The sequence below is a fragment of the Zingiber officinale genome, chromosome 11B (genome assembly GCF_018446385.1).
Source record: "Zingiber officinale cultivar Zhangliang chromosome 11B, Zo_v1.1, whole genome shotgun sequence".
In the NCBI taxonomy this organism is placed as follows: domain Eukaryota; kingdom Viridiplantae; phylum Streptophyta; class Magnoliopsida; order Zingiberales; family Zingiberaceae; genus Zingiber; species Zingiber officinale.
In genome coordinates, this window is record NC_056007.1 from 82596487 (window position 1) to 82610222 (window position 13736).

General features: G+C 39.3%; 1 protein-coding gene across 4 annotated transcripts; it reads left to right on the forward strand.

Moving 5' to 3' along the window:
• The first annotated feature begins 1807 nt into the window (after positions 1–1807).
• LOC122033486 lies at positions 1808–6777 on the forward strand. Of its 4 annotated transcripts, none has more exons than XM_042592522.1 (8): positions 1808–2013; positions 3655–3811; positions 3895–4157; positions 4256–4430; positions 4503–4595; positions 4841–4948; positions 5022–5107; positions 6593–6777. In XM_042592522.1, the coding sequence occupies exons 3-8, from the start codon at positions 4135–4137 to the stop codon at positions 6693–6695; spliced, it is 588 nt and encodes a 195-aa protein (XP_042448456.1). In that variant the 5' UTR covers positions 1808–2013; positions 3655–3811; positions 3895–4134; the 3' UTR covers positions 6696–6777. The 4 variants fall into 4 exon arrangements, with proteins under 4 accessions (XP_042448456.1, XP_042448454.1, XP_042448455.1 ...); XM_042592520.1 differs by lacking the exon at positions 6593–6777 and adding an exon at positions 5189–6572; XM_042592521.1 differs by lacking the exon at positions 6593–6777 and adding an exon at positions 5189–6572 and having other exon boundaries at positions 4259–4430.
• The last annotated feature ends 6959 nt before the right edge of the window (positions 6778–13736 follow it).

A 13736-nucleotide genomic window follows, 5' to 3' on the forward strand; every position in this document is an offset into this window, starting at 1 on the left:
ATCATCGACTGTGATGAAGCTAACCTTCTCCTGATCTTCTTGAGCGAGAGGGATCTGGTGGTATCCTTGATAGACATCAAGTATGCAGATCCTCTCACAACCCGAGGTGGAGTCCACCATCTGGTCGAACCTTGGTAATGGGTAGCAGTCCTTAGGGCTGGCTCGGTTGAGGCACTACAAAAAAACTGGACATTAGGACCGCAATATTAGCAGCGGTTGATAAAGCGGTTGTAAAAACAGACTCAATAGAATCGGTCAAGTTTAACCGTTCTTAAAACCGCTTCAATTGAGTTTTTTTTAAAGCGGTTGGTAAACCGTTGCTATTGGACACATATAGAACCGGTTATTAGAACCGTTCCTATAAATTACTTTTAGAAGCGGTTTAGAACCGCTTCTAAAGGTTACATACGACCGCTTCTAAAGGGTACATAGGAGATTAATAAAAAAAACATGCTCGCATCTCATATTATTTTCATAATTCCAGCAAACCTTTCTATTTCGACGACCCTCTTTGTTCTAGCGAGCTTCTCTTTTCTATCGACCATCTATGTTCCAACGATCCTCTCTATTCTAGAGACACATCAGATTAATTGCACCCTAACATCATCCTTCGACATCCACATCATAAATCGCCTTTGATTTTGTTTCTTGAGGTAATTTCTTAGTTTAGTTTTTGTACGGTGATAATGTTTTTATATGTTAATGGTGATAAAAATTATAATCGATTATGGTTTAATTTTTGTTGGCCGGTAGATTTGTAAATTTTTTCAATGAATCCCTTAATTTAATTCGTCTTTTTTCTACAAGTTATCCCTATTATTTTTCAAGTTTATTATTATAGTTTGCTTACAGCGTGTCTATGATGTTAAGCTTCATTTTTATATTTAGGAATTGTATTTATATATGTGTTTTTTGAATTTTTTGAAATTTTATCTACGAAGTTTCTTTAATTTTGATAAATCTTGCTTCAATGTGTTAACTTTTATAAATGATTGAACAACATCAAATTATGCAGAAGCAATGGATGGCTGCGCCACATGGCAGTCTTGAGTATCGGGTGGGAATCCTATATTTTTTACGTTATGCATTTGGTGATGCGGCTCCAGATGTTACGAGACCATGTCCTTGTTGCAAATGCATAAACTCATTGAGTCATGATCGTGAGACAGTACACGAACATATGATGATAAATGGTATCTTACAAGATTATCGCATTTGGAATTTTCATGGAGGTTTCGTTAAAATGTCGCTTAGTTTACATTATTTTTTTTGTTTACAATATAAGCAGGGCACAAGGATAAATCTTTTTTACTTGTCTTCTTAATTTGGATTGTCGTTAGTTATTGAAAATGTGTTACATTATATCAAATCTAACCTCGTTACAATTCATATTACAATCATAGGAAATAAGTCTGGATTATTTTTTTAATTACATGCGATAGTATCCTTAATTATTTACATTCCCTATTTTTTTTATTATTATTATTCTTTTTGTTTAATTTTATAAAAAAATGATAATTATAAATTTTATTTTCATGATAATTCATATTTTTATCAATTTATTTGTTATTAGACATTATTAGTGTTATTATTACATTTTTATTTAAAAAGAAAAAAATAGTGCCAAGAAGATTATGTTATCATACTACATCAAGTTTTAACCTAAAATTGATTAACCATTTTAATTGTTATTATTTTTGTTTAATTTTATTTAAAATATTAATTAAATAAAATATTAATTTTAATAAAATAAAAATAGAACTTTATATTAATTTTCCTCACTCAAATAACACCCAAAATTGCCCTACACGTTCCTGCTATATCTCCCTCCCCCTCTTCTTACTCCCGCGATTTCTGATTCTGCCAAAATGTTCGTCGCTTGCTGATGTGTCGTCGATCGCTGTCAGATTCATCCCATCGCTGACGACCAGCCTCCGACCTCTGCCTCCTTCCAGCCTTCGACCTCCACCTCCTTCCAGTTACACAGCCAGGAGAACGATCGTCTCCTCCCAGGTACGCAGCTAGCATAACCTCCTCCTCCTTCAATGTACACTATTTGACCTAGCTATCGTCCCCAATTCCTTCCGTCACTGTTTTCAAGTTTTTATTTATTTTGTTTCTTATTGATTTTGGAAGCCTTCTACAGAGGATTTGACCTATTTCCTACTCCTATCTGCTGTTAGGGTTTTTAGGTCTTGCTTCATGTGTCTTACAAGAACCTATGATTTCCTGATGCATATAAGTAAACCTATTGTTACTTTTTTCTATTCTGGATGACCTGTTCCTCCCATTCTCAGTCCTGCATTTAGATGGTTTTATTATTGTGATCTTACTTTGATGAGATAACTGTGCATGCTTTAGATCTTGAAGATGCTTAGAAACTAAGGATTTGAAGCAGAAAGGGTAATGTATTAATTGTTATTTGAACAATAGAAAAGAAACAGAGGAACAATTATGTAATCTTGGATTTTTAATTTGACAAAGGAAAAAAAGCTCCTTTTGGCTTCTACTGAAGCAGACAAGGGATTTGGTTGCTTTCTTTCCTCCCTTCTATCATCTGGGCTCCCTTCCTCTCAAGTAGACACAAAATAAATGTTGGCTTGTATATTTGGAATGCAAATTTATGTTAGCTGTCATGTTTATTGGTTTAAGATTGTTTTTACATAGGCTCTCTAATTCCTACTTAAATTATGTCTCAAATTGCCATTCTAATAATCATACATTTACATTTTTCATTTCAGGAAAAGTTGAAGGAGAAAAAACCAACTCTAACTAATGCTTTGTCTTATAACCAACATATTGCACAATTCTGTGTGTCACATCTGATGCATGAATCATTTATATTTTTAAATTTGGGTATTTTTTTTCAATTAGTAAATACCAACTATGGCTATATTTATACTGATTTCAAACACTCGATTATGCTAATTCTATGCACTTGTTTTGAATAACCAATTTTCCATGTTTATATCGTGATGACAGATGTTCAGTAACTTTTTTGTTTTTAACCTTTATGTTTGATCAGATATGGAATCTGTACTTGAATCCTTTGTCTTTCTCTTGAAAATGAATAAGTCTTCTTTGTATAGGTTTAACTATTGCATCTTAGAGAGACCATACAACTGGTTTTTTTTTTTTAATTATGCAGCAGAAGGATGGCATTCTATAAGCTAACCCCTATTACCTTTATGTTTTTTTTTGTGATGAAACTAGTAATTCGTATGGTTTGTGATGAAATTAGTAACTCATTGTCATCTTCAGCAGCTTTCTAAATAACCAATTGCTTGATTTTAGTCAAATGCAGCATAGAAATTAACCCATATTGTCTAAATCTTTCGTGATGAAATTAACGTGTTTCATCACCATCATTATGATTTTTCCAGCAACTTGGGTTGGCTGCATTAGTCATATCCCTCCATCACGATCATCAATTTATATCTCTACTTCTAGTTCATGACTACTTCTAGTTCATTCAAATATGTCATGTTATTGATCAATGCTTCCAAGTGTCTGTAGCTTACTGTATGTGACAGGCTTTTTGAACTATTACTACTTACGAATTTTTCATGTTATTGTGTTCACAAATAAAATTATGAATGTAGTTCTCGTTGTACACTTCAAAGTTCATTCATATTTCTATATTGTGTTATGTAGGTAACTTTTGAAAATGGCAAATAAAAGAATGCGAAAGCTAATCCAAAATAACCAAAGACGATCTAGGAGAGAAGAATCAAGTAACAGAGGAGTTGATGATGAAAATGAATCACAATACACAACATCCCATTCACCATTAGAGATACAAAATGAGGAGGTTAATGAGCAAAGTGAAAAATATTTTTGGATATGAACAGTAAATTTTTTTTGCAACACTAAGTGCAAATTGCTTTTTTTCAGTTGAAAATGAGGTCATGTCTTCATCCCAAAGTCAGCAAAGAAAACGTGGCAAGACTATCATGAGAGAAATTCATGCATTACATCTCGATCATGTGCTCGTAGTTGAATTCAATGAAAGGGGACAACCTTACGGTGATCTACAACCGACGCTTGCAAATTTTATTGGGACTATTGCACGGAATGGACTTGTGTTGCCCCTACACTTTTTAGATTGGAGAAAAATGCCGACAAATCGCTTGAATGATGCATGGAAACTTGTTACCGTAAGTGTACAAGTGTTTAGCTTCAATTTTAAATTTAAAGCATGAACACATTTCATTTTGTGTTTATTGGCATGTTTCTATATCCCCAATCACCATAGAAGAGTTATAATGCAAATGATGGGGGCCGCATGGAGACGGTGGAGGACTGAAGTGAAAGCTACATCTTATGATTCAAATACTCCACTAGAAGAGCTTGTTGCAATACAGCCCATTCCTCATGGATTGACACCTCAAACTTGGGAAGTTTTATGTAACTATTGGAAGTATACTGAGGTATAACTAGTATGAATTATTTTTGACATATGTTTATAAATGTTATAATTTCATTATAAATTTTTGTGCCAGAAAATCTCAAAAATCAATAGAGAAAATGCAAACAAAAAGAAAGGGACTCATGCACAGGGACGTACTAATATTCCGTCATTGGAATATAAATTTGTAAGAATCAAAATTATTTATTTTCTTTCTTATAGTTAGTTTCTCACTGTTCATTTATTGTTTTATACTTTAATGCTCTTATCCTTGAAGTTCCAAGGTTTTATGAGATTCTAAATATTGATTACAAGCAATGTATTAGTTAGCTTTTGATGGAATGTGTAAATTAGCAATATAAGTTGTTGCACATATAGAATAATTTATTCTATTAATATTTGGTGTTAAATATGGATTTCTTATCTTGTTAGTCTCAGGAGAATGGTAGAAAATCAAGTCGTATTGAAATACAACAACTGAGTCGGAGAAGTAGAAAGAAAGGAGGTGCCGCTGTTGATGATGAGGCAATACGAATTGAGGTAATAATTTTTTACTTTTTAAGTTAACTTTTAAATATTTTTTTATTATATTAACAATTTATTTTCTTGTTAGAATTTACTTAAAGAGGTTGTAGATCATCTCCTCCAAGATAAACCTGAAGGAACACAACCACTAGAAGTCCATGAGGAGGCATTTCGGTAACAATTTGCTTATAATTTTATTTCATTTTTGTAAAAGTTGTTAAATATGGTTCGACTTTAATTATATTCTTTATATAGTGAGGTTTTTGGACCTGAGCATTCTGGTCGGGTACGATGTTTAGGAGCTGGTGCGCTGCCTAGCCAAGTGTTCCCAGAGCAATGTAAACGCAGCTCAATGTATTGGCAAGATTATCACTCTAATTCAGATTTGACAGACAAATTTAAGGAAATGAGAGAGACAATTTAAGATACGGAGTTGTGAGAAGCACAACGACAAACGGAAATAGAGCAGATGAAAAAACAAATGCAAGAAAATGATCAGCTCCAAAATTTTGCACGAGTAATGTTAAGTATGATATCGGGAAGTGTTGGGGGCTCTCGTGGACCCGAATTATTACCGGCACAAGTAATAATATTTCTCATTAAAAAAATAATTATTTAAAATTATTTGTATAGTTAAGAACATTAATAGCAAATTTATTTATTTTTATAGATGACAGCTATGTTTGTAAATATTATGCAACAATAAGTTTCATCCACCATGGAAGAAGATAGGTGTAGATCCTCTCGATCACCAGAATCAGATAATAATTAGAGAGGTTGATTTTTAATTACAAATGTTCTTATTAGAGTATTTTTTACTTTATTTTTTTTTTAAAATTTATGTTTAAAATAAAGTTAATTCATAATTCTAGGCATATGAGTTTTTTTATACTATTCTTACATGCTTGTTCCTCTGAATCTTACTTTTCAATAATGCCACCTTGAGAGAGGTCCCCCATGAGCGGCATGATCAGCCAACCTTTTATCTTCAGGGCCATTCCCCCTCCACAAAATTATTGTTCTTATCTGCACCACTTAAATGTTGCTGCTAGCTTGAAGCATGTGTTGTAACTTGTAAGGGTGACCCAACACCAACCACGCACATTCTGATCTTGCATTAACATCACATATATATATATAGCTACAGTTTGTTTCATGCTCCATGAGGAGGCTGGGGAGCTCCCATGTGGCACAACCCATACGGTAGAGCATTTATGGAAGGATGGATGGACGAATCATTAATTAATCAACCTCTTAGCTTCCTCCTAGCTCCCTCCTAGCTCCCAATTCATGTTGTCAATATCAGGGCACAAGAAGCTATTGTATCAATGCTACTGGTGCGTGCACGGTTCATACTTCCAAGCGTGCCAAGACCCCACTCGCAGCTCTAGGATTGAGAGCTAGCTAGCACGAACTCTCTCATATGTTCATATACACTGCTAACCTAATTCCAGTCTCCTAATTCACTTCCAAGTGAACCCTTCATAAGTAATTTAAGTTCTATATTTTCGTATGAGTTTCCACATGTTTGAGCTGTAATTGTTTATTGGATTCTAACCAATGACTTTTTTTTCTCAATCAGCTATCTATATTGTTACAATTATCACTGTTTTTGTATTTGCATGTTGTTTATAATATAATTTGGTGGTTCTATTGAAGGTTGCTATTGAAGGTTGTCACAAATGCTTTTTGTCGCTTGAAGCACTTGTCTTTTGTCGTTTGGAGCGCATGCCTTTTGTTGTTTGGAGCACATGTCTTTTGATGTTTTTTTGGTGAAGAAAACTTGTTATTGAAAGTTGTATATATTTTGGAGATTGAAGAAAATATTATGTTTGTGTTATAGTGTGGAGTTAAATGTTATATGTTATGAATATTTTGAAATGAAATACAAATTCTATGTGTTGATTTGGTAATCAAATTTATATTTATGTGTTATGGAAATAAATTAGATTTGTGAAATGAAATATGAATATTGTCAATTGATTTAATTTGAGCATGTGATTTGGAATTCTATAGGTACAATAAAAAATAAGATTTTTTTTTTATAAAATTGGTAATTCAATGATAGCAGCGGTTTTAACCGTTCCTATAACTAGACCTTTAGAACCGGTTATAACCGCTTCAAAAGGGCAGTTTTTTAGAATGGAAAATTCTATAGACGGTCATGACCGCCTCTGAAGGGTGTTCATTTGCATCTATAGGTATCCATCAGGATCGGTTAATAACGGCTTCTATAGGTATCCATCAGGAGCAGTCATTAACCGCTTCTATAGGTATTCATCATGATCGGTCATTAACCGCCTCTATAGGTATCTATCAGGATCGGTCAAGACCGCTTCTATAGGTATCCATCAGGATCGGTTATAAACCGCTTCTATAGGTATCCATCAGGATCGGTCAAAAACCACTTCTATAGGTATCCATTAGAATCGGCTCTTAATCATGAACCACCGGTCAGCTTTACCGCTTCAGTTGGTTTTAGCGTCGCCAACATTCGCATCGATTTTGAACCGGTGCAATAGAGTTAGCAGCGGGTGAAAATCGTTGCTATAGGTGCCTTAAAACCGCTTCTAAAGGTTTATTTTTTTGTAGTGAGGTCTCGGAAGTCGATGCAGACCCTCCACTTATTGTTAGGTTTGGACACCAGGACTACGTTAGAGAGCCAGGGCGGAAATTGGACCTCTCTAATGTGTCCTGCTTTCAAGAGTTGATCAACTTCAGCTCGGATGATTTTATTTTGTTCAGTTGAGAAGTTCCGCTTCTTCTACTTGACCGACCGAGAATCAGGCAAGAGGTGTAGCTTGTGCTCAGCTACCTCGGGCTTGACTCCCGGTAGCTCCTCGGGGGGTTGGTGAAGACGCCCCTATTGCGTGTCAGACATTTGACCAAATCTGTTTTGATCTCGATCGATAGATCGCCTGATATGTGGGTGATGCTCTCCGGACGCTCTGGATAGAGCTGAACCTCCTCTCAACGGATGGATTCCTTTGCTATAGGCAGAGGTTCCTCTTGGATGACATGGATTCTTCCATCCTGGGTTCTTTGAGGTTTACAAGCCTCCGCTTTCATCATGTTGACGTAGCACCTACGGGAGACCAGTTGCTCGTCCTTGACTTCCCCGACCTGGTCACCCATATGAAATTTCATCTTTTGATGGAAGGTGGAGACGACCGCTCGAAACTCGTGCAGTGCGGGTCTTACTAGGATAACGTTGTAGGAGGATGGAGAGTCCACTATGATGAAAGTACTCCTCTAGGTCCTCACCAATGGTTCGCTACCCAAAGATATGGCTAGCTTAATTTGGCTCATTGGTCGCACCTCATTACCAGTGAACCTGTATAGGGAATTAGCCGTGAGTTGGAGCTCACTAGCGTCGATTTGCATGCCTTCGAATGCATTCTTGAACAGCACATTGACAGAGCTTCCGGTGCTCATGAAAACTCTGGCCACGTAGTTGTTGGCGATGACAACCTTAATTATGAGGGCATCATCATGAGGGAGCTCCAATCCCTCCAGGTCTTGTGGCCCGAAGCTGATTACGGGCCCTGCAGCTTGTCCTCGACTAAATCCTATCGCATGTATCTCCAAGCGACATTCATGAGATTTCTGAGCCTTAGAGGAATCTCCATCCGTGGGCCCTCCGGAGATCATGCTGATCTCCCGAATAGCAACATTTCCCCTGTTCTCCTCCTCAGGGGATTCCATCAGCTCCTTGCCCCGACTTGACTACTGAGTTCTCTGACCTGTATTATCGAACGAGGGTTTACCTGATTGCCCTATGGCAGCAAGTGAGTTGGCTAGCATCTTTTGAAGCTGAGGCACAATCTCAGGCGAGGGCAGGCCTAGTTCAACCACCCTACGAGAAATTCGGGCGAACTGGACACACTCTCCAGTGGAATGGGTGTGAGACCTGTGGTAGATGCAATAACAGGGCCGCCACTCACCGAGTTTGGGGGCTTGGATAGCTTCTACCCGTTGCACCACCCTGGAATCCTGACCAGGCGAAAATCCTGGTCGGGCATCCTTGGAGCAGGGAAAGGGTCGAGCTGGAGGTTGGGGCGGCCTTTTCTCCAATTTATTGGCAGGAGCAGGTGCCTTGTTTGCTTTCCGCCGAGCCACTTGGGCTTCTTCTACATTGATGTAGTTGGCTGCCTTTCCCAGCATCTCATCAAAATTCTTTACTGGCTCCTGGATGAGAGCCTGGAAGAACTCCCCCTCCATCAGACCGTGGGAGAAGGTACTCATCAATATCTTTGATGTAGCGGACGGGGCGTCCTGAGCTACCTGGTTGAAGCGTTTGATATAACTTCTCAAGGGTTCCGTAGACCCTTGCTTGAGGGCAAAGAGACAGTGGTCTATCTTCTGATACTTCTTGCTACTGATGAAATGATGCAGGAAAACGGACTTGAAGTCTTGAAAGCAGGTGATGGACCAGTTTGACAATTCATCGAATCAATTTTATGCCGAGCCGGACAGAGTGTTTAAGAACACTCGACACTTGATAATGTCACTGTATTGGTGCAGGAACGCAGTATTTTGAAATTTTCGGAGATGATGCTCTAGATCCTTGCTACCATCATATTCTCTAATAGCTGGGGACTTGTACCCCTTCTGTAGCTTTTCCTCGAGTACCTTTAGAGAGAAGTGTTGGTGCAACCTTAGGTCAAGGTTGACCTGGTTGACCCGACTCGAGTTGACGTGACTTGAGTTGTATTTTGATGTTTGACTTGGGAAGATTGTCGGTGCAACCTTAGGTCAAGGTTGACCTAGTTGTGTTGCATGTTGATGTTTGACACTCGTGAGAGAGTTCTATTCTTGATGTGGGACAAGAATAGATGTTTGGGAGATTATTGGTGCAACCGTAGGTCAGGGTTGACCTGGTTGACCTGATTCGGGAAAAGTCCAAGTATGGAGACTTGGCACGGAAAAGTCCAAGTAGGGAGCTTGGCACTGGAAAAGTCCAAGTATGGAGACTTGGCACGGAAAAGTCTAAGCAGGGAGCTTGGCACGCGAAAAGTCCAAGTATGGAGACTTGGAAAAGTCCAAGTATGGAGACTTGCATGGAAAAGTCCAAGTATGGAGACTTGCACGGGAAAAGTCCCAGTGAGTAAGGCATGGGAAAGTCCTAACTGGATGTTAGGCGGTGGGAAAGTCCCGTGAGTGAAGCCAAGGAGAAAGTCCTAACTGGATGTTAGGCGTGTGGAAATCCTGAGTGAGGCAGGTGAAAGTCCCGTGAGTGAAGCCGGGCAAGGAAAATCCAGATGGATCGGGGATGATCGGACTTCCTGAGTGAAAGTCCAAGTAGGTCAAAGGATTGACCGGACACTTGGCAGGAGTTCTAGCAGTCAAGGGAGTGACCGGATGCTTGGGATGAAGTACCAATAGGTCAAGGTTGACCGGATATTGGTTTGAAAGTCTTGGAACTTGGTTTGGGCAAAACAAGCTCGATCGGTCACCGATCGATCCGGATACTGTTTGCTCGACGGCCGGTGACCGATCGACATCGAATAAACTCTGTTGCCATCGATCCGGTGACCGATCGCCAATGAGGCGAAAGAAGCAGCCGATCGGTCCACGCATCGATCAGATGTCCCGATCGGTCCTGGGACCGATCAGAGACGATGTCGCGGAAGACAGCTGGGATCGGCCGTGGACCGATCCAACAGAGCCCGATCGGTCCACGCATCGACGTAGTACGCACGTAAGGTTACAGACTAACCGATCGGTCCGGGACCGATCAAGACAGGCCTGATCGGTCCGTAGACCGATCGGGGTTCTAGCCGTTGCAACGCTAGTTTCTTCGCTATCTTCTTCGCAGTATAAAGGGGTCGAGGGCTGCTGCGCGAGAACTTCTTCCTCTTCTTCAGCCATGAGTCGCTGCTCGTGTTGAGCTCGTTGAGTTCCTTCCTCGCAGCTTCGTGAGCTTCCTCGATCGAACAACTGCCGTTAGGGTTTTTGAAGTCGCCGCTCATCCGGACTCCAGTCGACGAGAAAGCAAGATTGGTAGAGTGCTTGTGTATTCTTACTGTATTTCTTGCTTATTCTTTGTACTTGTACTCTTTGTTTGCTGTTGCAAACGTTTGTGGCGAGGTTTCTCCACCCACAAGGAGTTGATATTAGCCGGTTCTCCGGGGACTCATCCACCGACGGATTGATAGGGCTCGTCCACCTTACGGACACGCCGAGGAGTAGGAGTATCATCTCCGAACCTCGTTACATCGCTGCGTGTTGAGGTTTGATTTCTTCTTCTGTTTTCTTTCTACGTTGTATTTCCGTTGCACTAACGAATTGTAGGAAGAAACGCGATCGATTTGGGGCGGCTATTCACACCCCCCCCCTCTCTAGCCGTACGAAGAGATCCTAACAAGTGGTATCAGAGTCAGGCCGCTCTTCGACGGATCAACACCCGTGGGAGCAAAGCTAGAGAATGGATCTCTATGGAGAAGATGTCACCATTCCACCTTTCTACGAATGCGGCGACTTCGCGTATTGGAAGGTAAGGATGAAGTATTTTCTTATGACTAACATAATGAATTGGTTTTGTGTACAAGAAGGTTTTACTCCTCCGGTGGATGAAGAAGGAAAACCACTTGAGAAGAAGGAGTGGACAAGAGAACAAATTCACAAATCCGAAATCAACGAAGAGGTAACGAGAATAATTGAATTTTCATTGCCTACTAACATTTTGTGTAAGATAGGATACAACAATGCCAAGGAGTTGTGGAACAACTTGGCCAAGTACCATGAGGAGAGCTCCACCTCAAGACATGAAGAGGAGCCTAGTGAGCCAAGTAGCTCACATCATGGAGGGAGCGAATTGGAAGTTGAGGGCTACTCAATATCCAAGGAAGAAGAGGAGGAGAGTTCCTCTTGTTCAAGTTCGGAGCAAGAAGAAGAAGTTTCCACCTCCGGAAGGGTTGAAGAAGAAAGCTCACACCCATCCCCAAACCTAGGTAACTCAAGCATCTCAATTTCAAATAAGTTACATATAATATGCTTTGAGTGTAGGGAGTGTGGACATTACAAGAGCAAATGTCCAAAGAGAGTTAGGAAGACTCCACCGGCACCAAAGGTCAAGGAAGCCGGAATCCCAACACGCAAAGGCAAGAAGCACATGGTGTGCTTTCAATGCAAGCAACGGGGACACTATAGGAGCCAATGTCCGAAGAGGAGGAAACCTCACAAGGACAAGGGATGCACATCGATAGGGGGAGCTAAGGCAAACCCTAAGGTAACCTCTAAGGTTCATTATTGCAATTCTAATAAAACTCATGCTAGTAGTTTTGTTGCAATTGTTAATAATGATAAGCATGTTAACTTTAGGAACCAATACATGTGCTTAGGAGCTAAACATGTTAGCCTAGATAGGGATACTACTAGGAATGCTAACCCTAGGATTAACACTTCTAAGGTTAAGGAAAACCTAGGTAGAAACCCTAAATCAACTAGACATATGCCTAGGAATACCTCAAGGAAGAGTGATAAATCAAAAATTGAGGTATTAGAAAAGGAGAATCAAGTCTTGAGGTCAAGGCTTGATACCCTAGAAAAGGCCCTTAAAAATTTAGAGAAGTCAACTCTAGGGCCTAAGGGTCAAAAGTCCAAGGACAAGAAAGGTTTGAGTCACAAACCTAAGTCCCAAATGGTCAAGCCCACATATCATGATGTTCCATTCGATTATGGAACAAAACCTAGGGCTAGGAAGACCAACACCAAGGTCACAAGGGGAGTCACCCCTAGAGTTGATCTTGATGAGTCCCAAATGGCCAAGGCTTTAAAGCCTAAGAGGGTCATTAGGAGGGTTGCTAGGGAAGTTATCCCTAGTGAATATTTAGTGAACCCAATGAGCTCAAGTAGGTATTGGGTTCCTAGGAGCATTTTCTCTACCCCATAGATGGGTTAGAGAGTGTCAACTCCAATAAGAAGGGTAGTTAACCCAACTTTGAGGAAATTGACACTCAAGGAGCATTTTCAAGGTTTTGATAACCTTTGAAAATGAAAAAGGATTATTATTTACTCCTTAAAGCGTAAATTGTGCCATATTTGAAAAATATCGATTTCAATCTTATTTGGCATAATTTAAGAAAACCTAGAGAAATACCATAATTGGGATTTTGGTTTTCTCTAAGGGATATATGGGCAATCTAGGGTTAGATTCTAAGTTAGCTAAGGCTAAGGATACTTAGATAGGGAATTTAGGTATTTTATTTGTGCTAACTTCCCATGATTGGTTGCCATATGCCATGCCATGACATCATACTTATTTTATTATCATTTGAAATGTCATGATAATGCTTAGGTTATCTATATGTCATGTGTTAGTTTCGTTTCAAACTTTATGCCATGACATCATGACATTGGCACATGTTTTCATTTATGTTATTAATTTATGCCATGTCATCATCTCTTGCATTAAGAATCAATGAAATTGATTTAAGGATAAAAACACATTTTGGTATTGAGATCAAAGTGTAGTTTAGAAAATGCATGAGAACTTAGCCTAAGTTGACCTTAACCCATATCTCACATCAAATTGACTTGAATGTGGTTTGATACACCTTAGATGTGTGTGAGATATTAGGATCATGAGTTAGGATCAAGGTGCATAGTTTTTGTACCTAGATGAGCCTAATTCAAGAAAAGGAGGATCATAGGGAAAGCTTGTGTACAAGTCATGTACAGATAGCCCTAAGATTGTGGTCCCAAATTAAAGGGTTTGAAATCATTTCAAAATTGTTTTGAAAAACCTTGATGAAGCTTTCCTAGTGATAGCATTCATCATTGAACATTGTGATACAAAGTT

What these genes read in the sequence shown, in the direction of transcription:
- LOC122033486 (XM_042592520.1), top strand. Translation starts at nt 4,135, where the DNA reads ATGATGCATGGAAACTTGTTACC. An exon ending in ATGAGGCAATACGAATTGAG is followed by an intron (nt 4,949 to 5,021) that starts GTAATAATTTTT and finishes TTTTCTTGTTAG; the next exon opens with AATTTACTTAAAGAGGTTGT. An exon ending in GTCCATGAGGAGGCATTTCG is followed by an intron (nt 5,108 to 5,188) that starts GTAACAATTTGC and finishes TTCTTTATATAG; the next exon opens with TGAGGTTTTTGGACCTGAGC.